We start from the raw sequence: 24,825 nt of genomic DNA, 5'->3' as shown, positions 1-24,825 counted from the left end.
AATTTGACGATTGCAAATATGAAGTTCGGACAGCCATGTCTGCTGCTGTGTCATGTCTGCTGAGTTCCCCACTGGCGATGCCAAACAGATTGTAGCGGAGTTTAAAATGACAAAAAAAAAAACAGAAAAACTTCTCTCAGGTCAGTAATCTCATGAGTGTGGTTCACAGTATAGAGCAGTATTGCACCTATATAACTACGAGAGAAAAATAACTTGCTGCTACATTTTTGTTCCCTAAACCAAGAAAAAGAAATGCTTAATTATTGACCCAGCTCAATGTTTTTGCTGGTTCCCTCTTATTAAGAATCGCCTCATGCTTTGTTACTGCTTTCTTCTTTTGTAATTAGTATTAAACTCTATAGTTTTCATGCTGATTACTAGTGCTACAGTGCGTACACACACCTACTGAAACTCTGTACCCCAGTTTAATTAATCTTGAGGCATTAAATCCAAAGGACAATAAAGTGTCTTTGGCTCTGTCCAGATCTCCCATAATAATTCAAACATTCATGGCAATAAAGTGCCCAAGCATTAGCCCATAAAATTAGAAACATTCATTTACCTGACATTAATAATTTTAGTGCACAGTCCTGCATTCCTTCATCTATTTTTCAAGTTGTCTCTGCAACATATCACTCACATTATTAAAACTCACTGCTGTCTGATAATAACAAAATCAATTTACTAATATTTTTTTGCTATGTTTTCTTTTCTTTTCTAGCAATCATTTTATTAACTACGCCCACAATATTTTTATCACATGAATCCAATGGGATGACAATTAATAAACAAATTAATTATAAAAATGCTCTATACCTATTTGACTACCCATCAGAGTATTAAAATTAGTTTCAAATCAGTTTCAATTCAATAAGTAACCCCTATTAATGTAACAATGGCATGAGCCACTAATTCAAGACACTTCCTGGTAAAATTGGCACAGTAAAGGATACTGTTCAAAAGTTAGCAAAGCTTCAAAGACAAAACATTTGCAGTACCTCTTGAATATGGTTTAGTTTCAGAGAAAACAGCAAAATAAATACAAATCCAACATTTTAACCTTTGCCTCTTACAGTCCACTAATAGTTACAAATTAAACACCATCATTATCTTTTTTGTTCTTTCAGAGCAATGCAGGACCTTTCACCAATTACCCTCAAAATACTGGGTGTCGCCCTGTTTCCAGACGCACCCATCCAGCAGAGTGGCACAGATGTGTTCAGCAGGAGGCCCTGCTGCCACGTTCCTTGTTCGTTCGACTCTCGATATAGTGATCTTCCACCGATTCCACTGTGAGGTCAAAACTCCCGTACACAGGGAGAACCGTGGTGCGGAACCTGGGGGCTGCGTTTAGAACCCTGCCTGCAGGCGGAACCGGGGAGTTCTCAGGGTTCGATCGGGGCCGTTCTGTGTCCACTGCTCTGGGCTGCAACTGTTCTGTACTGTACTGTACCGTACTGTTCTGGCCTCCTTTATTTTGGGAACACCTAAAAGGCAGCGTCCCTGCCCCCCCCACCCTCCCCTCCCTGTCCTTCGCAATGCGGCGCCGCAGTCATGCATGCAGCAGCCTGAGGTCCAGGGTCCGGGGGCGTAGAAAGACACACTTTAAAAAAAAACAGTGTTCTTCCAACCCGTGTCGTTAGGAGCGATCGCAGCACGGCCCCACTGTGCTCTCCAGGGACAGCTGGGAGGAGTGGCGGATCAAAGGGGCCATGGTTGGGTCCACCATAGAGGAGGTGGGGAACAGCTTGTACCAGCCAATCACCATGGTCGACAGATCCAGCTCTTCCAATAGGATGCGGGCCATGCCCATGAAGCACTTGCGATCCATGCGGCCGTAGTTTCCCCACACGATCACCTGTGGAGAAACGCAAACCGAAACACACACAGGCACACACAAAACAAAACAAGGGCGAACTGTTAGTGGCATGTACTATATACAGAACACATGAGAACAGTGGTGGCGGCAGGATGTGGGTGCTTGAGGAACAGGCAGAACATCTTGCATTGTTGAGCCGCCACAGACACAGCTGTCATTAGTCAACACTATGAATGTCTCTCCAGTCAAACCCTGGAAACCCTCAAGCCTCGCTCATTGATGGATTGGTTGACTACTTACGGGCTGATTGTTAAATAGATGTGTAGGTTTTGTTTTGATTAATTGGAGAAAGAACAAAATAAATAAACTAATTGTCAGCCTATTTCCCTGCCTAATATTTATCACAGAGTGCTTGTGGGTAAAGTTATTCTTTATAGGCACAGAGGCATATAACAGTTTATAATTTACAACAGAAGTTGCACAAATATACACACAGCGACTGACAGACCACCTCTACCTGTTTACACTACGGGGGCATATCTGGGCCGTTTTTGGATGAAGGATTGTTTTCATTATTCTCGAGAATATTCTACAGACGTTTGTTTGCACGCACACACTGAAACACACACACACTCACACTCACATGCACATGCACACGCACTCAAACACACAAACACACACATGCACACATACAGACTTACACATACACACAGACTCACACACACACTCACACAAACGGGCACACACACTCACACACACACACGCACACTCACACACTCACTCAAAAGGGGCCCCAGTGCAGCCCTACACTATTGCTTGCTTCCTTACGTGTAGTGCAGAGATTTGTTTTAAAATTCAACATTTGTTATGACAGAACAGAAAAAATGTTCTCTCCAGAAAAAGTACATTTTAAATAAATATTGAACGTTTGTTCTCCTTTCTAATACCCCTACCCCCCAAAACAAAACAAACAAACAGGATTTATCTTTCTGTCCCTCAGCCAAGGATTGCAGCCGCTCCATGGACAAGACTGAAGTGAATTGAAAAGGAGGGAGGGAGGGAGGGAGGTGCGAGATTACATTATTCGGTGACAAGATGCCAGATTATTCATGTAATAATTCACCGGCTGTTGAAGAAATGGCAAATACTGAACAGAGCTATTAACCTAGCTGCTCCTCTTAAACATTAACTCCATTTTCACTGTCAAACAGGCTTATCTGTCGATATCTAGAGGCAGGCAGGCCGGCAGCTCTCTCTCTCTCTCTCTCTCTCTCTCTCTCTGGTTCTGCTAATCCTCTCAATGATTTCCAACACAGACCTGACAGCTACCAGAAAACTAATAATGACAGGGGGACTGTCAAGATTTGTATAAATCGTTTAGCTTTGAAAGGCATTTAGAAAATAAATTTAAAAATAATTAATTAATAAACAACAGCAGCAACAAAAAATCTAAATATATAAAATGAACATATCTAAAATAAGCTGGCACAGCGGGTTTGCTGTGATGTGTGCAGTGTGAACAGCTGATTGTATGCCCCCCAACCCTCTCTGTTTTGCTGGCTTGGTTCAAAGTCATCCTTTGTTTTTCCTGATTTCCAATAGCAGGAAGAGGGGCTTGTGCTGCTATTGGTGACAGCAGCACTGGCCCTCTGTCAGACGGCTAACATCTGCTGTTTGCGCCGTGGGCTTGCAGTGTGAGGAGGAGCGGAGGGTGACAGTGCGTGTTTCTGTGCACACGTGTTAGTCTCCTGTTCACCCCCTCTGTGCCGGGGGTTTAGCCAATTCCCCCACATACAAAAATTGAATGTACATGGGAAAATAATTCCTAATTATAAAAAATGCATCGGCTGTGGTCCGGTGATCTGCAGACTGATTGCCGTGGCAAGGTGCTGTCTGATTGTGTAGGCAGGGGGCCCGGGGGGATGGAGGTGCTAATCAACACTTATTTCAGGATCTGGGCCTGCGAGTGTACAATCACTCAGGGTGACTGGAAATGACTGCTGCAACTCTCTGATCTTTACTCATCGGGACCACAGCGCAAATTGGGTTGCACATGGCATGCCTACATCTGAATTCAGTGTTGTTGAATCAATCCCTTATGCGTCAGTATTTCTTGCAACGTAAATGCCCAAGGAAGATGAATGAGGAGGAGGTGAAAGAGTGTTTTGTTTTTCTTTCATTTGAGTAGTTCTCCGGTGCAGCTTACCCACCTGAACAATTTTGCCCTGAGGACTTTCGGAGAAGACCAGGACCTGGTTGTAGAGTGGGTCCAGGGATTTCCGGGCAGCCTTGGTCTTCTTCTTTGCGATGCAGATGCCGTTTTCGAGAAGGTACACTTTAATGTACGCAGCTGCAACAAGAAAACAAACACCAGCTTTACACTTAGTCTTCTTTTTGGAAGGCTAGGGAATGACTGAAGAGAACAACCCCTAACAGGACCCTTAGCAGCTCTACGGGGCTTTAGGAGATGTCCGTCTGTCTGCAGGAGGCAGAGACAGGATGTACAATCATGTCAAAAACTGAATGTTTATGGGTGTCAGGTATTGTGTCTGTGTGGAGTTGTTGAGGAATTGGTATCTTTCTTGTAACTTTCTTGTAGTTGCATATCTGGGAATGTCTGGGACAGGGTCTCTGTACCTGGGGGAGTTTTTGAGCCGGCCTTCAGGGTGAGTCCTCTGGCCTGAATGATTTCTACCTCCAGCTGACCGCTCCTCTCCAGCAACCCGATCTCCACGTCACCTGCGCAGGGGCAAACACACAGCCGTCACGAACTCGCAAAACATCCTTATGAACTCATCAGTGTGTGCTAAGACATACTCACCCCCAACCCACACACTCACACTCACACACAGGCAGCACTGCACAACGATTCACATTAGCTCTTCTCAATCAGCACGAACGGAGGCTTACCCATGGACGGAGTCGCCAGCGTCTGCCGCCCCACGAACTGCGCAGGGCCCATCCCGTCCAGGAAGTCACTGAACTGGGAGTCTGAGGCCAGACACACACCACTGTAGTTCAGGCTAAAGGATACAAAAGACAGATGGGGGGGGCAAGAGGTTGTCAGAGCCATGACATCACCTTGATACAAAAGTGACTTAATCTGTTAAACGTTATGAAGAAGATTTGATTTACATTTTTTTGTGGTAACAAGGGTTAACAACAAACAAACCAATTTGAGAATATAAGAAAGGCAGCAAGGGAGCATGGGCTGTTTGCCATTTGGACACCATAGGTTAATTATCCAATAGAGTGTATATGAGTATGTTTGTACAACTGGTACTAGTTGTAACTGGTACTTTAATAATATTTCAATCAAATCTTTACATCTTTTCTTACATGTATGTGCTCCTAATGGAAACGCTGTCAACACGAATACTAATGAACGCACGCATGACAAATTCACATGCCAGCAAAGTAAAATGCATTTAAATTAAATGTGTCCAAAAAATTCAGTTAGAAGAAGAAAAATGGCAGCTGCACTAAAAATGCTGAAAGACACCCAGAAACCACAGCAGGGCTCCTGTCTCTCTCTCTCTCCTTTCCTCTCTCTTCTATTTATATATTTTCCTCTTTACTTTTTCTTGTGTGTTTGTATGCAGTAGGTTCTCACTGAGCATCAGAGGTGTTGAAGGCGCATAATTTGTTTCTCTCCCAGGCTGTGTAAAGTTCTGACCTCAATATTTTCTTCTTCTTCTTCTTCATTTTTTTTTCTAATCTATTTTTACAGCATGCTGGAAAGGGTTGAGCCAGCTGCTGTGAGCTGCACAGGTCCCCAGTGAGTCTGTGCCCTCCTTTCTTCACCTCAGCCCCTCCTGCAGCCTGGGCCAGACCTGGGTCTCCTCCACCCTGCGCCCATGACTCCATCCCAGCTGACGTGGGGTATAGGTTTCACAGGTGGGTCAATGTTTTTATTTGGTCAACCCTCAGGCAGTGTGAGGTCTGCCATGATGAAGCCAGACCGGACGGACTCAGTTAGCAGGTAAACGGGGGGGGCTCCTGTACTCTGAGGCGCAGCAGTACATCTGTGAATATCTAACACCCCCCCACAGGGAAGGCGGGTTTTGAGAGCACATTAGAGAGATACACTCCGGCTGACATCCATCACTCTGGCAGGGGGTGAGTGACTGGGCTCCTAGCTGGGGCCAGGGTGGGGGGTACTGAATGCTATTATGCTTTAACAGGCCCCCTCCACGCCCGTGCACAGCAACACTTGAGCTGTAGTGCTAGACCAGTGGCAAAACCTAATTAAAAAATATATATATTTAGTTCAGCTTGGCAGCAAGTGCTGGATAATGAAGTGATAGTAATTTCCCCAACATCTGGGTCAATCTCTCTCTCTCTTTCTGTCTGTTTTCACAAGGTCTCCTTTGGAAAGATCAATTTCAGATACAAGCTTTCGTTCATGCTTAAAGAAACTTTGCTTTGATAAGAACATAAGAGAGACATACAAATGAGATGAACGAGTGCCTGCACAAAAATTCTAATATTCACATTGCTTTTTTTATGTTCAGTGCAACACAGAAGGTCAGGTTAGTATTATGAATCCATGTAGTTGCTCTTCTTCTCCAGAGAGATGCTTTTGGAAATGGTGAGTGGTTTGACCAGGACTGAGAAGCTCAGAGAGGGCTGGAGATGCTCCATCTCTGTGAGTATCTTCACTGCAGCCACTGCCCACCACACAACCCCTGAGACACCCTGCTGCTGGTAGGATATGGTGGTGAGGGCCAGAACACTGGATTCCTTATGAGATTCTGTGTTTGTGTAACAGACATTAATGTGCAAATGCTGGGGAGCTGGACAGTTTTACACTCACCCCTCTTTTGTTTATTTCTGGGAATTTGTCTTCTGATATTTATATTTCTGGTCCTGTGTATTTATTTAAACGGGGAGGTACTGTTTGAAAGCACAGTGCATTCCTGGGATGTTGCGGAGAGGGTGAGAGGCCTGGCTGACAGGCCTGTGCCAGGGCCCAGGCAGCTGCCACACAGGGGGACAGAGGGCTGGAACAGCCCAAATATTTATAGCTGCCTTTACTCAGCACCACCCAGACAAACAAGACATGTGCTGTGAACATCTGAGAGCTGCCTCTGTCTGTGACATTTTTAAGAGAAATTTCACTTTTCAGGATTTTAATTGTATTTAATGTATTTATTATTTCTAAAAAAACAATATATATTCAATCATAATAGCAACGCACATAAGTGTGCGTGTGATATTGCATAAGCACTTAATGTGAGATGCAATATTCTCCTTGTACCAGAAAAGTGATTTCCCAAGAGTTCAATGTAATATAATCCCCATTCATAAGGTCGTTCTTGTGAAAGGTGAGAGGAATAGCTCTTGCAGAACTCAGTGTGAGAGTTTGGTGTGTTGTTTCTTAGCAGTATTGCTCTGTTGAGTGTGTGCGGGCACTTCCCCCTGGGATATCACTGGACATGACTTACACACCCAGGCACTTACAGGGTTAACTGTGACTTGTCTGGGCTGTCTATGGGGCGTTCTGTCCCATGCTGTGTGCTGTGTAGCTGACTGCTGTGCTCTGTGCCCACAGGTACATGCTGCTGACACTCTTGTTTATTTCAGTATGTGAATTCAATGCTGGTCCGGGCCGCTGTGTGCTCTGCTGATTAATCAATACAGATTCTCCGGCTGCTGAATGGGAACAGACCCACGGGAGAACATCAAAGTGTACCGACCCCTCAAGCACTGCTGTGAAGTTGCCACTGTTTTTATTCTGAAAGTTATTTGTTTTTTGTGTTCATTTTTTTTGTTTGCGTGTTTGCTTATTTTACCCCTTTAAACTCCATGCCAGGTTGACATTGACAGGAGAGAGTGACAGAATATGCACTATTAAAAACCCTGCTGCTGCTATTGATTTGTGTATCGATTGTTTTTTTTTTCCTGCAGGGATTAGATTACCAGTGGAGCTCACACAGATCTGCTATGGTAAACACATGGGCCTCCTCACTCCACAGTCATGTAATTATTTGAAATGAACACAAACAAAATACAAGAGACATGGCATAGCTGTGTGAATACTTTCAAAATAACATACACACACACACACACACACGTGCACGTACACACTCATCAGACACACACAAAATATCTGCTGAAGCAGAGGTCTGAGGGAACAGTGCATCATGCTTCCCGGTGTCTGAGACCCCAGTGCGTCACTGAGAGCTTGAGCCCAGCAAGCTGCCTGAGTGGACCAAATCACTGATCCACATATTTATGTCTTTACATCCCATTACAAACGCAAAAAGGAAACCTCACCATCCTGGATACTAATCTGCATTTGATCCCACAAATCCGTTATGATTTATTGCCTTCAGCTTCATAAAAAAATAAGAGCAATTCATGATTTTTTTGCAGAAAAAGAGGAAAGAAAAAACAGGAAAAATGGAACAGTAACTCTGTGATCCGTGATTCTTTAATTGTAGCTATCAGCTTCCTCAACACTCAGAATTCAGGAGCTGTGCAGAGGTGGGGGGGACAGGTAAAGACAGTGTTTTGTGGTGACTATAGCTCAGGAACAGCCTGTCCCGGGACAACTAGAGGGTGAGGGTTGTCTCGGGACAGGCTGTTCCCGTGCTGTTCCTACACTCTCCTCCCTCCACACACGCCTGGCACTGTGCACACTGCTCTCTCTGGACACCAGGCAGTACTTTGCCTCCAGCAGAAGCACCGCAATGGAACTGCACAGCAACATCACCAGTGAGTTCACTTCATTGTGTGTCCCAGTCCTCCTCCCTACTCTCCCTTCCCCCTCTGTTCTACTTCACATAACGCGCTCTGAAATGGCTTTGGCTTCGTCCCTGGGCCACCTAGGGGCCTTTGAACAATATAAGGATTCTCAGTCTCTTATTAAGGGAAATGTGCACCAGCCCAAAATGTCCCTGAAGGAAGCCCCGCCTTCTCTGACTCTAACAGTGCACGTTAGTGTCAGATCTCTCTCCCTGCAAAGATTAAAGGCCAGCCTGTACCAATGCACTTAAAATAAGCCGAGCCTTGTAACAGACACCATCCCTAAATCAAGAGCTTCTCCTACAGGCCAGAGTCAGCCTGCCCCTGGGGCACTGTGCTCTCTCTATGAGCCGTTTCCAGCGACAGAGATGTGCCATGTGGGTTTTGTACATTACAAGGACATTTTATATACACTGCCTTACTTGTTAAAAAAATGCACTGGATGTAAAAGTATTTCATCTCCATCTGTCTCACTCCAGGACTATAACAGCCTCACAAAGCCCATTGCCCTAGTTCTGCTTCCATGTGCTCTGAGCGCTGCAGAAATCCCCAGGTGCACACAGCGACAGTGTGGCTTTGGAGCAGGCAAATGAAGAGTCTGGCTGCAAAGTCATTTTTAATACCTCATTCAGGTCAGTCGATAGGTTCCTATTAAAGGATTTACAGAAAATGTCACTGTATCCATGGGATAAAGCACCTTAACAAGTACATATATCAAGTGATTCAGATATGTACATATGGCTTTCAAAATCACCAGCTTTTTGATCCATCCCTTTTTCTAAAACCATGCTATAAAGGTCTATATAAAACAGCAGCAACAAAAATAAAGGCAAAGCACAATTTCTGTCAAAGTGCAATGCTCAGTGAGACGTGGTCTGCTGCGCTGACCAAAGTTGGGAAGGAGCAATTGCCTCCATCTAATTTGACTCTTGATTATTCATGTTTGAGGCCTTGCAATTAAATAAACAATATGCTGATGATAACAAGGCCCAGAGCTAGGCAATACAAACTCTGGTTCCACAGATAGCTGTGTATGAAAATGGCAGTGACCTCAGGAGAGAGGTTATTGTTGAGACTAATTGCTCAGAGCTGAACTGGTGTTTCATTGCATTGTCAGGAGACGGGAGACACAAGATGGACTGACAGCACTGAATCTGCTTATATAAAGCGTTGTGGCCTTTAATTCCTCCCGGCTGTGCATGAGGCTGCATACTTGACATGAGAAGAAGTGATTCCTGGCAGTCTGGCTCTGTAGGTGACCTCTAGCTGTGTTCTGAGTGTAGAGTTAAAAAAAGGGAAAAGTATAACAAACAAAGGAAAAAAGAAACGCACATCTCCTCTCTGTTTTGAAGTGACAATTTAGTTTCCTGCCCCCTTTCCATTGGCCAGATTAAAAAAACAAAAACGCGGGCGAACAGAGAAAATGACAGGCTGGGGGTTGCACTGTACACTGATGAGGAACCCAGTAAAGGAGCCCGATTTTATTTCATCTTTATTTTTTCTAATTTTTCCAGCGCCTCCATCAAAGCATAGAAACTCTTTGATGTTCTCAGTGTTGCTTTCATGCTCTCCATCGCTCTCTCTCTCTGTCTCTCTCACTCTCTGTCCCTCTGTCTCTCTGTCTCACTCTCTGTCTCTCAGTGTGTCTGTGAGAGTGAGACAGTTCAGGTGCTGTCTAACGCGCCTGCTCTCCAAGACACTCCAGACGGCAGCTCGGGAATTTGTCTCGTCTCCGTGCTGCAGTTGGCCTCCCCAGGCCTGACGGCAGCACGGTCTCCTGGCTTATCACTCAGGCCCAGATCCGGCTCTCATCTGCTCCGACACTGTGACATAAATAACCATCCCAGCCAACAAGGTATCACTGTTTATCACATTAAGCTGCCCGCTGTGAGCTGTAATTCTCACACCTAATAGCTGCAGTAGCTGGATGTGATTTCTTTTCTTTGGCATTTTGTATTCTAGTTTTTTTAAGCTTTCTACTTTTTAAAGATGTGCTTTTGTTGCAATAGGATTAGATGTGGCCTTTCATAATTTTTTCTGGTTATTGTATCTGATACAGTTTCCAATTACCCTAATGCACTGCATTCTTTCTCTTTTTGATGACAGAAATATACAAGAAGATTCACTTTTGTAAAATGAAAAAGCAAAAAGAACAACCAGGTACAGATGAAATGCCTGTACAGATGTCACATGGCTGACCTCCTTTATGTGGAAGCAGATACCCAGGAGAACAAGAGGCAGTTAATTACCCAAAGTGCTGGTGAGGTGGCTGAACCAGTGGCCCAGTTTAGGGGAGCACTGAGCTACGTGCTGCTCCCTTACTGCCTTTCCTATGTTCTCAACTAAGAGCTACTATACTGAACACAGATCATCATATATACAGTAAATCATAATAACAATAATAATATGTATTATAAACATATTATTATTGATAATAAAAGCAATATTAATAAGGCAAACAGCGTGCGGGACTCACTTGCCCTCGGAGCCATAGCTGTTCATGCTGTCTTCGATAGACTCATGGCTGGCCTGGCGCACAGTGCGGCTGGGCATCTCCACTGCCAGCCCCGTCTCTGTGCTGCGCTGGATCGTGCCCTTCAGCTTCCGCCCCTCACCGTCTGGGAAAGAGACAGGGAGAGAGAGAGAGAGAGAGAGAGAGTCACACACACAGCAGGGCCCCAACCCTTTAGTGACTCTACTATTATTTCTTACTAAGAAATGTAACCATACAGAGAGAACCACATTGTTTTCTTTCTCAGAACACAAATTCTTGTCCGGCCTCATTCAAGGAGGCAGGCAGGGGCCGATTTCTTTTTGTTTCTCAGCCCTGCTTCTACTCTCCCTTCAGTGGTGTGGAGGGGCGGTGTGATCCCCTGATGCCTGGCGGTGAGCGCAGCCTCTCCACACCAACGCACCTGCACTCGGGGAATAATTACGGATCTATTTTAAAACAGCTGGGCTGATTGAGTGTGTGCGCTTTGCTCCAAGTTCCTTTGAAAATATTCATGACTCTGCGTGGCTCCAGCATGCGCCTGTATTGAACAGTGGAATTAGAGTGCCTTGTATTAATCAACAAACAAGAAAAAGGCTTTTTAAAAATGAATTACTGATTTGTATTTCTCCTTCCTCCATGACTGCAGCCCCAGCTCCCTGGTTCTGCTGCAGCCGTTATTGTGACACCAAGCTCGGCTGGTGAAACACAATGCTGTGGCACACCCTGGAGAATGCCACTGCTGCATCTGGAATACTGTTACCATGGCATCTTGCAGACAAGTATTCCTCTCATTTTTTAAGAGTCTAAATCAAAGAGGTTGTCCTCTCACACGCACACACATACAAAAGTACAAACGTATTTATTTGAACACAATAAAATCAATTTCCCTATGATATGCTGTTACAGAATTAATAAATTATAACAATAATTACTTATTAAACATGACGCAAACACGCCGACCCAGAGTTGGGTTCTTCCTATCTAGTGTCCCCCGTTTTCCGGGAGATCTATTTCAGCCACCAGGGGGAGTTTAGCTAAATTTTCTTGTCTTCCCAGCTGGAGCTAACCTGCTCCAGGACTGAGCCATGTCCTACTGCCTGGGAGCCAGATCTCCTGCTGCTCAGTGAGTTTAAAAATCACAAAACAGAGAAACAATACACCATCCATGGGCCTGTTTCAAAAACTACAGCATAATGTTCTGTTTGTCTGTTTTATGTGGCACTATACAGATTGTGCTGTACGAATGGGGGGGGGCTATAGAGGATTAAGTGTGTCACGCGAGGAGAGGCTGTGGCATACTGCAGCTCCGCTATGACTGCTCTGCTCCCAGACAGTGGGTCTAATTAGTCTTCAAGAACCAGGATATCTCAGCATGCAAATGCTTGCAGAACGGGAACATGGAAACTCAGAATGCAAATACATCTAGAACCAGAACATAGAGACGAAGAATGCAAGATGCAAAATGCAAGCTTCTGAATTCATCATCCAAAGAGGAACACAGCACTGATACAAGATTTCAATCTGCATTCCAAACGTACAGCAGAAAACAAACACCAAAATACATCAAATTGTCTACTTTTTGACACCAAAAAACTAAAAAAAATGCAAGCTGTATAAATTAATAAATTAATAAATAAATAAATAAATAAATACAAGGGAATTTGAGAAATTGGCCTTTAATGCACCTTAGCAGTAGGACCTGCTGTATAGCAGTGAAGGGCTGGTTGTCCCACCTGTGTTGGTCCAATGATGGATTTATCCAGTGACTTTCATTAGCTGGGCTCTGTGTGTCAACGAGAAACAACCTTGCTTCTCTGGGACTGTGCCAAAGCCAAGGGGACTGTGAGGTGACCGGCACAACACACCAGGGGACGGAGAGAGAGAGAGACACCCGCTGGTACTGAGATTTTGTTATCATAACCAGCCTTTCCCTGCTTTAGTGCTTGTAATAGTCAGTCGGAATCTTTTTAAAGAGCTTCATATCCACTTTTAATGACGGTGTGCGATGACACAGGTTCACCAAGTCAAATCAAGACTGCTCTACTGGGAAACAGTTTGGGGGTCCTCAGCTAGCTGCCCAACAGACCCCCAGGGGCAGGTCAGAATCTTAGAATCTGGGTTTCGTGATATGGCCTGTGTCTGTCCTCAGACTGACACCAATGCACTGGTACGGAGTCAGATCTGTGCACACAGACAATCACACGCACACGCATACGAGTGCACACACATCACACGCGCGCACAACATTTAAAAGGAATAAGGTTCTGCAATGAGAAGGGGAACGTCAGCCGCAGCCCCCCAGAGAGACTTCCACCTGCCATTTCATGCACCACTATCCAGTGTGTTTTCTGGAAAGCCTGGGAGGGTTTCTCACGAGGGACTCAGACAGAAGAGTTGCAGCAGCCTCGTGATTCTGCAGCTGGATATTCTCTCCTCTCCTCCATTGCAAGAAAAATAGGAGGGTGGGGTGGGGGACTGGGGACTGGGGGGGGTTTGCTGTGTGAAGGCAAGCTCTTTTATATATTAGCAGATGATGCCGGTAGCTAGAAAAGCGTGACAATGACAATTTTATGAAACCCAGATTGAGCTGCAGCAGTAGTTTGGCACTCTTCATAAAATAATAAATATTTAATTTTCTATTACAGGCAAGATAAATATTTATCCAAAAAAAAATGAAAAAAAATGTATTTTCTTAAAGGTTTCACACGACCTGTACTTCTCTGTATCCCAGTTAACAATCCCCTGCCATTCCAATGGCTTCATGAGTAAAAGATAATAATAATAATCATAATAACTGGAGATCAATAAATCTATAAAAACTGTTGCTGTAATGGAAGGCTTAATTGACTATGCTCATTGAAATAGCCTCAGTGTCTTAATTAGTATTGAACCTGAGCCAGGTGTAATCATCTAAAGAGAGGGCAGGGAGCTTCTGCAGGGTCAGGACTGGGAAGTGCCATATTAAAATCAGGAAATGAATAATGATTTGGGTTACATCATTTAATATTTGCCTTCAACCGAATCCTTTGATCTGGAGCAATGTACGTCATGCTTCCCCTCATTATGCACAGCCCGTTTGACTGAACTCTTTAACGATACCTACAACCAAGCAAATATCAACAACAGGAAAACAACAATGCATCTCAACACATCTCTTACTGCTGTCCTGCTGGATCAGAACAGACTTCAAATCTCCATGAAAGACCATAAGGGACCCCTGTCTGAATCCTGCACAGTTCTCTGTTCTTGCCTTTTATTGGTTTAGGAATCAATGGATGTACTTCAGCACTGAGAAGAAATCAAATGGCTTGAAGTGTTCCCGTTAGAGCCCTGCCTATCTCCTCTGAACTGTCACTTCAGCCAGGACAGGATTTAAAGACTGCAATCGTTTTTCTTCAGTTTGAAGAATTTACAGCTGAAAAGCCATCTTTTAATGGAGCGCTGCTATCAAATTGAATTGTCTGTAGTGCCCAGTGAAGGGGCAATGTGACACACTGACAGGCACTCTGAATCATCCACAGAGCTTTCCGTTAACCCAGTCATGAAAAAAAAGCACAGATAGAACATTAACATCTCAGACCATAAACTAGCTTGCACAACTCAAGACTGCCAGTTTTTTTTTATTTTGCTCTGAAGTTGGAAGTATGTTATCCTTATGACATATTTTTAGGCCTAAAAATGAACACAGCCTGATTGGATCTGTGAGAAAAGTAAGTGAGGACGTCTAAAATCTCATTAACTTGGGAAGTGAGACAAAATCTATAATTCCAATCCTGTGCAGATGGACCTCAGTGTGTACATCACAAATGAAGTGCTATTGTCTCTTTGCACTCATCGTTTGTCCCCGCCCACACTATAAATTAACCTGTACTTTACTTAATTACAATCTTTAATTAAAAACATCAATGCAGACCTCTTAAAATAAGTGCTAGACAGTCCAGTTCTCAGAGGCTGATCACAGTTGAGCCGCAATACTGATGATACAGTCACTCATAAACAAATATATCCAATTCATGCAAAGGTTTTTTAATGAGCAGGTACATGGCATAGTTCCCTATTAGGCCTGCTATTGCATACTGAGTCATGGCCCTCAGCAATGTGAGTATCACTACGGACCCCATTCCCAGTACACAGCTTCCAATCAGTCCCACTAAGTAACGAGGAGCTGTGCATCTTTAATGAGGGCTCTTACTGGGAAACAAAATAAAATAAAAGTGGCATTTCGCTCCTCTCACTGATTGCACAGGTTGGTAGAATATCTCATTCCTATTGCTGCACCACTGTGTTGGCGTGGGATATTAGGTCCTTAATTTAGTTTGGCATGTGCAAAAGCACAGACTCTCCCCGACTGAGTCCCCCGTGCTCTGTGAGAGGAGATGTAAATGTACTGTAAGAGCTGGCAGACACAGCGCTGCATTCATTCATCAAAAAGACAGTTATTAATGTTGTTGTAAAAAAATCTCAATCTCAGTCTGCAACGAGTTTAACCCTGAATATATATATGTGTGTGTGTGTGTGTGTGTATATGTATATATATATATATATATATATATATATATATATATATATTTTTTTTTTTTATTATATATAAATAAGTATTTTTGTCTTTTTCTTTCTTGTTTAATTTTTAATAACATTTTCCTCCTCCTGATACAGACAAAACTTGACAGCTCAAATGGTGACCTGAAATTAATTTTGTGCTTGTTTTTGTGAGTTTGGAAAGACCTGCCAAATATATATATATTTTAATTATTATTTGAAAAAATCCACCCATACAAAACATAATCATAGATGTCTGTTACACATGGTAATTCACTTTTGAAAAGCACGGAAGGTTAAGTGCATTTCCTTTAAGAAGTCATATTTTCTCCCTCTGCCTGGGAGCACAGGGCAGGAATTTGTCATCACAGTCCCTGCAAGGTGCCTTATCTCACAGAACGTCTCCTGGCAACTTCCTGTATTTTATTGAGTTTACCGGAACAGTATAGCTAATACTTAAGAATGGGGTACTCGGCCAAACACAATGAGATCAGGAGAATAATAACCAAAACATTTTGATCAATGGGGGAACCATAGTAGCCTGGAATTGGTTTATTTATTGTGTTTTTAAATTTTAATATCGGTGATGCAAAATGAGCAGGGTGCAAACTCCTGGGCACCACTGACTGAACTCTTGTGTGGTTCTGCATTCAATGTGAATTAATTTTTGACTCCATTGACAGACAGTTCGTATTCTGCAGGTAATGATATCAATTTGAACCCACTTTGAAATAGGTTGGAAAGGCACCTGTCAAGAGAAGTGAATGTGCAGCCATAGGTATCTGACTAGCATTTTCAAAACATACCTGAAGAGTTTGGTGCCATAGCAATGTTGCTGTCAGGGATTTGTACATCTCAGAGGCTTTCTGACTGCTTCTGACTGGAACTGGAGCCCGTAAGAAAGTTTAAACAGTACTCAGTCAAGTGCAGCACTCTCGCTTCAGAGCTAAGCAGGTCCCAGGGAGCACTGCACACATTATTCTTCTCTGACAGTCGAAAGTCTACAAGTTCCTTTATTCATCTTATGACTTGGGCCTGACAGTTGTTTTTTTCTGTTTTGTTTTTAAAAGTTTGGTTCTAGCAGACCACCTGTGCGGTAGTGGCATTTTGGGATAAATATTTATAGAGTTGGGAAAAGGTTACTGTGCCGTGCTGAAATAGTTTCCCCTCCTTGAATAGGTTTAAAGAAGTAAATAAAGTAGCTTTTATACCAGAACAGGCCAAGCTTCAGGGAGATGGCTGGATAGATAAAAGAGATATGTTATCCTGACTGTGTGACAGTGACACAGACCCCTGTCTCACTCATTCACTCTGTGCGACACTGTTTGACTTGGCCGAGATTTCGCTTACAGAAATGGGTCTCACCACTTCACCCTGAGAAAGTGTGAATCTGTCAGAGGTGCCTAGGGTCTGTGTCACTGTACCCGTCACAAACGCCATCTGAAGATGAGACTGAGGTGATTCGTAAACGCATAAGAAATGTTACAAAAGACATCATCTGGTCCTTCACATTTTGATTTTAGCCACTGACCCCAGACTTTCATCCAACACTTTCCTGATGGAAGCCAGAGAATTGCAATGGGCTACAGGGCTGGGCAGGCTTTTAATTTCCACTTGGGACCATCTTATGAACATTAACACCCAATTTTTGAAAAGCACAGTTCAGGCCTTCACTGTGCAATACCATATAAGATGCCTTTTATTAATAGATCACCTCCCTGTACATGTTTGTGCTTTACCTATATCTACTTCTTGCATAAAGAAGTGCATTATCAATATCCTGGCTGATTAGATACAGTACTGGTGCCTGCCGAGATGAGTAAATAAACAGCTGTTCCTGGTGGCAGCAGATGTAGAGATAGAGGACCTTCATCCCTCCCTCCAAGCTCAGTCTTGTTTGGATATGGGCAGCATGCCAAGATGAGCCACTGGTCCAGCTGTAGTTAGACACTGTGCCCTGTGCCCGGGTGACTGGTGCGTTGCTGTGTCCTGGCAGGAAAACCAGTTCTGATCATGGGGAGGAGCAAGCAGATTTTTAATTAAGATGCCTTCAGATTTAGATTAAGCTGCGTTCCAACCAAACAAGTGGGATGCCCCAAGTGCTCCCTTTTGTAACCTTCCCCATGTTCTTACATGTGATATGCATCTCTGCCAAGCTCTCGAGCCATTTTGCTGTGGCAGTTACAAGAGTCAGGCTGACAGCATAACAGAATGGGACCACATTGGGTCGAAAACACCATGATTGGTCAAAAACACAACATGGTGGAGTGAGGAGCATATTGCGGTAAAGCCACAAATCTGGCGTGCCACGGCTTTGTCTGACGGGGGGAAACGGACCAGGAATAATAATCTGTAAAGCCCTAAGCAGCCCCTTCTTGTGAAATGTAAGTGTGTTACATAAATGTTAATTTCCATAAAGCATGTTTCCATGAAAAAACTAAAAAACAATAGAGATTTAGAAGCATCGGTCTTTTGAATGTTAATCCCATGTCATGTCTACTCAGTGGTGCTCTTATGAACGGCACTCTATAGGAACTGATCACTGGGAAGCAAGCACTGTGCTGTACTGCATTATACGCAATGCTGTTGATGCCCACTCTCCACTGTGCTATACCTTGCCAAAGTCAGTACTGGCTTTCAAGCAGATCTTGCGCCAGCCATTATGGAAATAACAATTACACAACCCTTTACTAATGTTTTACAATGGGAAAAGATTGAAATCAACTGAATAATACTGGGTGAGAAATTCCAAGAGTTTTATGTCTTACAGTGTTTGTTTGTATTTGCTTATCTGTGTTTCTGCCATTTGTGTTTTTTATTATTATTATTATTATTATTTTTATTTCTTGGCAGACGCCCTTATCCAGGGCGACTTACAAAATATAAGCGCAATGTGTTTTTGGACACAGTTTAATCAAAATTAACCTGCCATCTCTTCTTTCTGCTGTGTTCGATTCGTCACAGCCTTACGCAACAGAGAGAATTCTTGTCCAGGGACATGCAGTCATTGACAGATCCTGTCGTTGCAGCCTCTGTAGTATTTTCAGAATCGGCTCAGGGAGCGCGGCTTGGGCCTGACAGCGTGGGAGTGTTAATAAGCATAAGAAGTTCTGAGACTTTTTTCATGCACTCCAGTTCCTTTTTCCTGGAGGCGTTAAACATTGCGAATGCTGGTGGGTTCACAGAGAGCTGCGTGTCACAGCGTCTAACAGCAATTAGAGGGAAAAGATGATGAATGCTAAATGTTTATAACGGCGCGATGTGGGGGTGGAGGCGGCGGTCAGCGATGCTTACTCTGTTTCATTGAGCCTTAACTTAGCCCTTGTTGCTGATGAGATAAGATGCTGAGCACAGTCTGCAAATCAGTAACAAAACAACTAAACACAAAAACCCCAAAGCAATCAGACAAAACAAGCTTCCGCAACTGAGATTGTCAGCAACGCTGTGTGCTGTAGAAGCGGCATGGAAGAGAGAGAGGATGTTTATAGCACAACAATTAGATGAGGATCTACAGGGGTGCCATGGAATGGGGTGGCAAACAGAGAGACAGCGGGCACATCTCAGCAGACTCGTCACATGGTGCGGGGAGCAGGGAGCAGAGTGGGGCAGGGCAGTTGCAGGGAATGGGGGGGATTGTTGCCAAGAGCTTTGCAAAAACTGCTGCAGTAATGCGTTTCTGTTTCTATGAAATGTAACGTGACACAACTTAAATTAACGGTTGCTTTCCCCATCGTGGCAGTTCATCGTCCACCCCACCCCCATCTCACTGGAAGTTATGCAGGCTTCACCACCAAAGAGCAATTGTCAGTTTTGCTTTCAAGGCACCACACAGTCCCAACACGTGTTTACATTTTTTCTTTTTTTGGGGCTTGTCCCAGCTTTCCCAGGTATTCATCTGTTTATTCCCACAAGGGTGCTCCAGAGTCCTGGCTGTGACAGAATGTGGAAGGCATTCCAGACTTTGTAGTTACTAGGTTGCCAAACATTCTTCCATTCTGCGCCCCTCAGCAGCCCGGCACTGGATTCCTCATACAGAGCTCAGTGCTGTCCAGATCTTACCTACATACATGACAACATTTGAAGCCCTCTATGAAAACTCAATATTATTTTGTCCTGTTCTGGGTCAGTACTGCTCAGCCGTCCCAGAGGAAAACATTTGCTTTTTTCTGTAATTTTTCTCTCTGTGTGCCCCGTTCTGAGCCAGAGCAACAACCCTATCAATTCATTTAGAAAATTTCCTTTGAAAACACATGACAGGTCATTACCAGCCTTCTCATTATGATGTGAATTATGAATGCTGCTAAAACGTTATTAAAAAAAAAATAATATATATATATATATAACACAATGTGACAATTCTCCTTGGCTAGGACAGCCAAGCTATACAATGTAAGACTGCTACACAGTCACCATCAACAAAGAGAAACAATTATCAATCATTATCCGCTGTTTCCCCAGTCATTTTACATTTTTGACAACATGTAATATTAATGCTTCTTGTCCTAGAGCAGAAAGGAGCCGAGCAGTTTGCTTTATTTGTCAGTGAATACCAGCTGTCGCCCTGAAATAACACTTTTGTATGAAATGCTGTGAGCAAGAATTTTAAAACAAAAGCCATTACCACACAGACTCGCAGTCTGTCTCCTGTACTAAGCACAGACTGGATCCGGCAGGCAGCCAGATAGTGAATAACTGAACATTGCTCTATTGTTATTACACAGTAATTAACAGTAATTACAGCGGTATAACACCACCTCATACTGTGCTCTAGTGCAGTCTCCCCAGAATTCTGTAGCTCCCCCCCTGGACAGACTCTCTCTCGTTCCAGGAAATGCATTGACAATTAATATTTGTCCACATCTGAACCATTGCACTGCTCAGCACATCACCCCTGTCCTGCCCTAGGCACAGGCTGTGGCGAGAGGAGACTCAGTCAGGTCACCCTGCCTCTCTGCAGAACTACTGTAAACTCTCCTCGTTGCCTCCCAGTAAAAGCACCTAGCCAGGGGTTTCAATATCAATCCCATGCACTGCTCTTTGTGTAACTCATGTGTTTCCACAAACCCCAGCAGAGTGGTGAAATGAGTTTGTACTCTATCGGTATAGGTTTTTGTGAAAATAACTTCTACCTTGCCTGCTATGGAGATAAGACTTTTTTTAACAGATCCTTAATATATCAAGCTTTGGAAACATTTCTGCTGAACCTTATGTCCAGGGCACATTGAACACTGTAATTGACATTGTGTGAAGTATCAGGATTATCGCGTAACTAAACACAGAGGTGAGACAAACATGAGATGTTCAGCAGCCTACATGCAGGCAGCTTTAAATGCAGAATTTCACCTCCCTACTGATAGTTATCTCAGTCCATTTCTGGCTCACAAGTGCTGACATAATGAGGCCAAAAACATCCTCTATTATTGCCTGCACATATTGCACGAGCCAGCTACATCCACCGTTCTCTCTGGCCACAGCTGTTAATGTAAGGGGCCCTGCGCTCCACACAAAATGAGGTGAATACAGGAGCTTGACAGAGGCTCTGGTTTGTAGGGACATATCTAAAGCTGCTTGTCAAACGGTTTGACTCATTGTTTGCTACTGCGTTAATAGAAGCGTGTTCGCATGTGTGTGCCTGTTTAAATCTAGGTCATTAACACAATGCACAAAGTTATAAAAGCTATTTGCTTATTCTCTCTTATAATATGCTTATGACATGTTAATACGGGGTCAGTAGCCACACTTTCTGTCAAACACTACCAAGGCTTAATTGCACTAACTGATTGATGTTTGATGTTTAGTCAAACATGGACAATCGTGTGTCTGCAGGGACAAACACACACACTGCAGCTTCAGGGAAGAGGGCACCTAGCTGGATCATTTCAACAGGCTGCTGCTTCTCTTGCGATGTCAACAGAGGAATCCTGCCTGATGCCACAGTCTCCACCTCACACACTCGGGCAGTCTCCTTGTATCTCTCCAGGAGGGACAGACTGAAACTGCACCCTTGATCACAGTTCCCAAAATACAACAAGAACACCAGCCATCCCAGACAGCAGCACCATATTAATGCCATCCATCTGCCGCAAGAAGGGCTGAGACAGTGATCGGAAAGCACAGCGCTGCAAACACGCATCCCAGACACTAGACGATCTTTTCCAATTGTTTTGAAAGCAGTTCTGGCAAGCAGTCCTGATTAAAAAAATCGATCAAATTGAGCAAGATAGTAAAAACGGCCCTCCTGCATTTGTAGCTTTTTTTATGTTCTTGCATTCATAGAAGAAGCAGAAGAAGACTAATAAAAGTCAGCCCTGCTCTCAGTGCTGTGCAGTGTTGCATGTTTGCATGCGAGGATAGATTAATATGCGCACGCTGTGTTGTGGTTTTAGTAGGTCAGACGTCCGAGCAGCATGAAGCAGTATCTGGAGATGCGGCTGGGCTCTCATCAGGTAATAATCTACACTGCTGCTTTGGTGCCAAGAGTGCCGACAGTTATTACGATGCACGCTGACAGCAGAACAGCATTAGTGTTTTACCGTGTGACCATGCAGTCACCCTCTCATTCAAGGGATACACACGACCCCTTTAGAAAGCCGAAATAATAAGCGTGCCTGTAGCATTGAGTCCATCGTTAACAGCAATCCCCAGCAGCCAGGAGCTGTAACCCCTGCTGCAGCCAGCTGTGCGATTAGTTCATCCACAGGTCTTCACAAACTCTTAAATAACGAGAAGCGCAGAACGAATACAACAGGTTATAACCACAATGTCAATTCTGATGACATAAATAAATACATAAGTGCTGGGAGTCATGATCAATGCCTCTTTGGCGGAGGGGGGTTTGTTTAGCACCTCAATATTTTCATAGCTACCAGCTCCAGAGTCTTACAGGTCAAGGCATTACTCAATAAATCTGCTGTTTTTGCGACTACAAGACTGGTTGTATGGGGCTCCTGGACACCTGGCTTTGCACTTTGACTCCCAGGCCCCTATAACAGGAGCCGCAAGGGGGAAAAGATTAGGAAGAGGCAGAGAGAGAGAGTGAGAGAGCAGAAACTATTCTCCCCCCATCTGTCCTCTGCTTCACAATAACGCTCTTTCCACAAGACACAGCAGCAGCCATTGTAATAATAATAATAATAATAATAATAATAATTATTATTATTATTATTATTATTATTATTATTATTATAGTCTTGATGTGTGAAGTGCTCTGTAGCAATTATTTGCTATGGACAATATAATAAATTCTGATAATATTAATAATAATAATAACAACTCGCTAGTACTGTCCAGATGTGTCTGATCAGGGGATGCAGCTCTCCTGGACTGTGGCAGAGGTGCTGCACCACTGTCTTCCTCTGCAAGAGCAGCATCGCAGGGACTGTGTCGAGCCATCGTGCATCTGGTGCACTGTAATTGGATTGAAAGGGATAAATCATTTCTCTCTCCAACCCGAATTGGTTTAAATGCTGTAAGTATTCAAAATTAAAGAGGCGGTGCACAGAAATGCACAGAAACTGCCCTTTTCCTCTCCTTTACCCTCTTCCCTTTTCTCTCTTGATTCCCAGACATCGCTACTGCAAGAAAACAACTGCAACTTACAGAAAAAAAAAAAACATGGCTAGAGTATCTGTATGCAAATGTTCTGCATGTTAAAGAAAATTGATTTGAACAACATGGCTCAGGTTCGGCTTTGAAAACTAGCAGTACAAGAATAATTAAAAGAAATCAAAACAAATAAAATGTCACACCACCAACCGTTTGCCCTTCCACAGATAGACAACACTGATCAGAACTGACTATACACACACACATTTTCTTTCATTTAACTGAACAAAAGTAGACCAATTCCATGCATGCCTTAGAGTCAGCCTGTCAGGAGCTGCGCGCCTGAGCGACACACGGGAAAGACAGGAAAGTTTCCGTGCTGCTGGTCTACCTCAGAGTGTTTTGCTTTGATTTGTTCCCTCTGCTAAACAGACTCTCCCTCAGCCGGTCCTCCATGGGAAGGCTGGTGGAGGGGGGAGACTGGGAGCCCTGGGCCCCAGGCTGTGAATCTCAGGGTGGCTGCTCTACAGCCAGTCTGTGGTTCAAAGGCACATGGCCTGGGTTGCATGCAGACCCCCCTGGGCCCTGGGGAAGCAGACGGCACTTTTAACACAGAGGGCGACGACAACAATGACACAAGCGCAACAGAGGGAGTGTCTCCTCTCCTTACCCACGTCGTCCTCGTCAAAGGAGTTCATGCAGGGGAAGTAGATGGCCAGGGCTTCGAAGGAGGCAGACAGGCTGATGCGGCTCTGGGAGCGCTCCATGTACAGCCCAGGCGTGGGGCCCGGCTCGGGCGACGGCTTCGCCAACCGCGTCGGCGCATTCTTCACGCGGAGCACGGCACGCGGCGTCTTGCCTGCTGGTCACGGCCTGGGCCTTGGAGAAACAGTGCCTCAGCACAACAACGCCCGTGCCCTCCGTGGTGTATGCCGTGCTGCTGTCGGACGCTTGCAAAAACACACAACTGCCCCCGTGAGACACAAAAGTTGCAATTCCACTTTTTGTTGTCGTCGTCGTCGTTGTTGTTGTTTGTTCTGTTTTTGTTTTTTCTTCTTCTATTTGTTTGATTTTGTGTACTCCCAAGCTGGAAACCACAACAGCTGGAATTGAAAGGAGTTAAAGACAAAGGAAAAGAAGGAAGAGAAAAAGCAACAGATGATTTAATTTATTGTTTTTTGTCCTTCTTTTTTTTTCTAATTTATCTTGTGTGTTTTGCTTATTTGTTTGATCCCGAGGCAGCTGCCGGCTGGCTGTGCAGGCATTCAGAGGGCTGAGAGAGAGTTCAAGTTCCTCCTGCTGCGATGCGGAGTGAAGGTGCTGGTTTGCTCTGGCAGCGCTGAGCAGCAGAGAGAGCCTGTGTTACTATCTCTACAGCTTGTGCTTGATTCAGTTCATTCACTGATGAGACCTTGGTGGAGACACAGGAAGGCGGGGGGCTGGGATGGAGTCTATGCTGGGGTTTTGCAGCTCCTCCAATCACAGAGCGCTGCTGGGGGAGGGGGCTGGCTCTGAACTGACAGGAGCATCCAGCACAATGGATCTCAGCATCACTAGCCAGAGCCTTCCAACCTCTCCTCTCCTCTCCTCTCCTCCCTCCCTCCCTCCCTCCCTCTCTCTCTCTCTCTCTCTCTGCTCTACCATGGCACAGTAGCGAACAGAGGGGCAAATGGTTTTA

At 44.2% G+C, this 24,825-nt stretch overlaps 1 protein-coding gene across 1 annotated transcript; it reads right to left on the bottom strand.

Annotated features, from left to right (window-relative positions):
- Window positions 1–1,533: 1,533 nt before the first annotated feature.
- On the bottom strand, window positions 1,534–24,532 carry rims4 (regulating synaptic membrane exocytosis 4). The gene is made up of 6 exons (XM_066702915.1): window positions 23,818–24,532; window positions 11,046–11,187; window positions 4,730–4,842; window positions 4,457–4,558; window positions 4,030–4,169; window positions 1,534–1,858 (listed from the first exon to the last, which is right to left on the bottom strand). Exons 1-6 carry the CDS (start codon window positions 23,912–23,914, stop codon window positions 1,640–1,642), a joined length of 813 nt encoding a protein of 270 aa, XP_066559012.1. The 5' UTR covers window positions 23,915–24,532; the 3' UTR covers window positions 1,534–1,639.
- Between the last annotated feature and the right edge of the window lie 293 nt (window positions 24,533–24,825).

Source organism: Amia ocellicauda, chromosome 4 (assembly GCF_036373705.1).
Source record: "Amia ocellicauda isolate fAmiCal2 chromosome 4, fAmiCal2.hap1, whole genome shotgun sequence".
In the NCBI taxonomy this organism is placed as follows: domain Eukaryota; kingdom Metazoa; phylum Chordata; class Actinopteri; order Amiiformes; family Amiidae; genus Amia; species Amia ocellicauda.
This window is presented reverse-complemented; position numbering and strand designations above follow the sequence as displayed.

Excerpts from the sequence above, each read along its gene's own strand:
- rims4 (XM_066702915.1), bottom strand. The coding sequence starts at position 23,914 with ATGGAGCGCTCCCAGAGCCGCATCAGCCTGTCTGCCTCCTTCGAAGCC. Across the intron at positions 4,843-11,045 it reads AGCTATGGCTCCGAGGGCAA|CCTGAACTACAGTGGTGTGT; the intron begins GTGAGTCCCGCA and ends TGTATCCTTTAG. Across the intron at positions 1,859-4,029 it reads CTCAGGGCAAAATTGTTCAG|GTGATCGTGTGGGGAAACTA; the intron begins GTGGGTAAGCTG and ends GTTTCTCCACAG.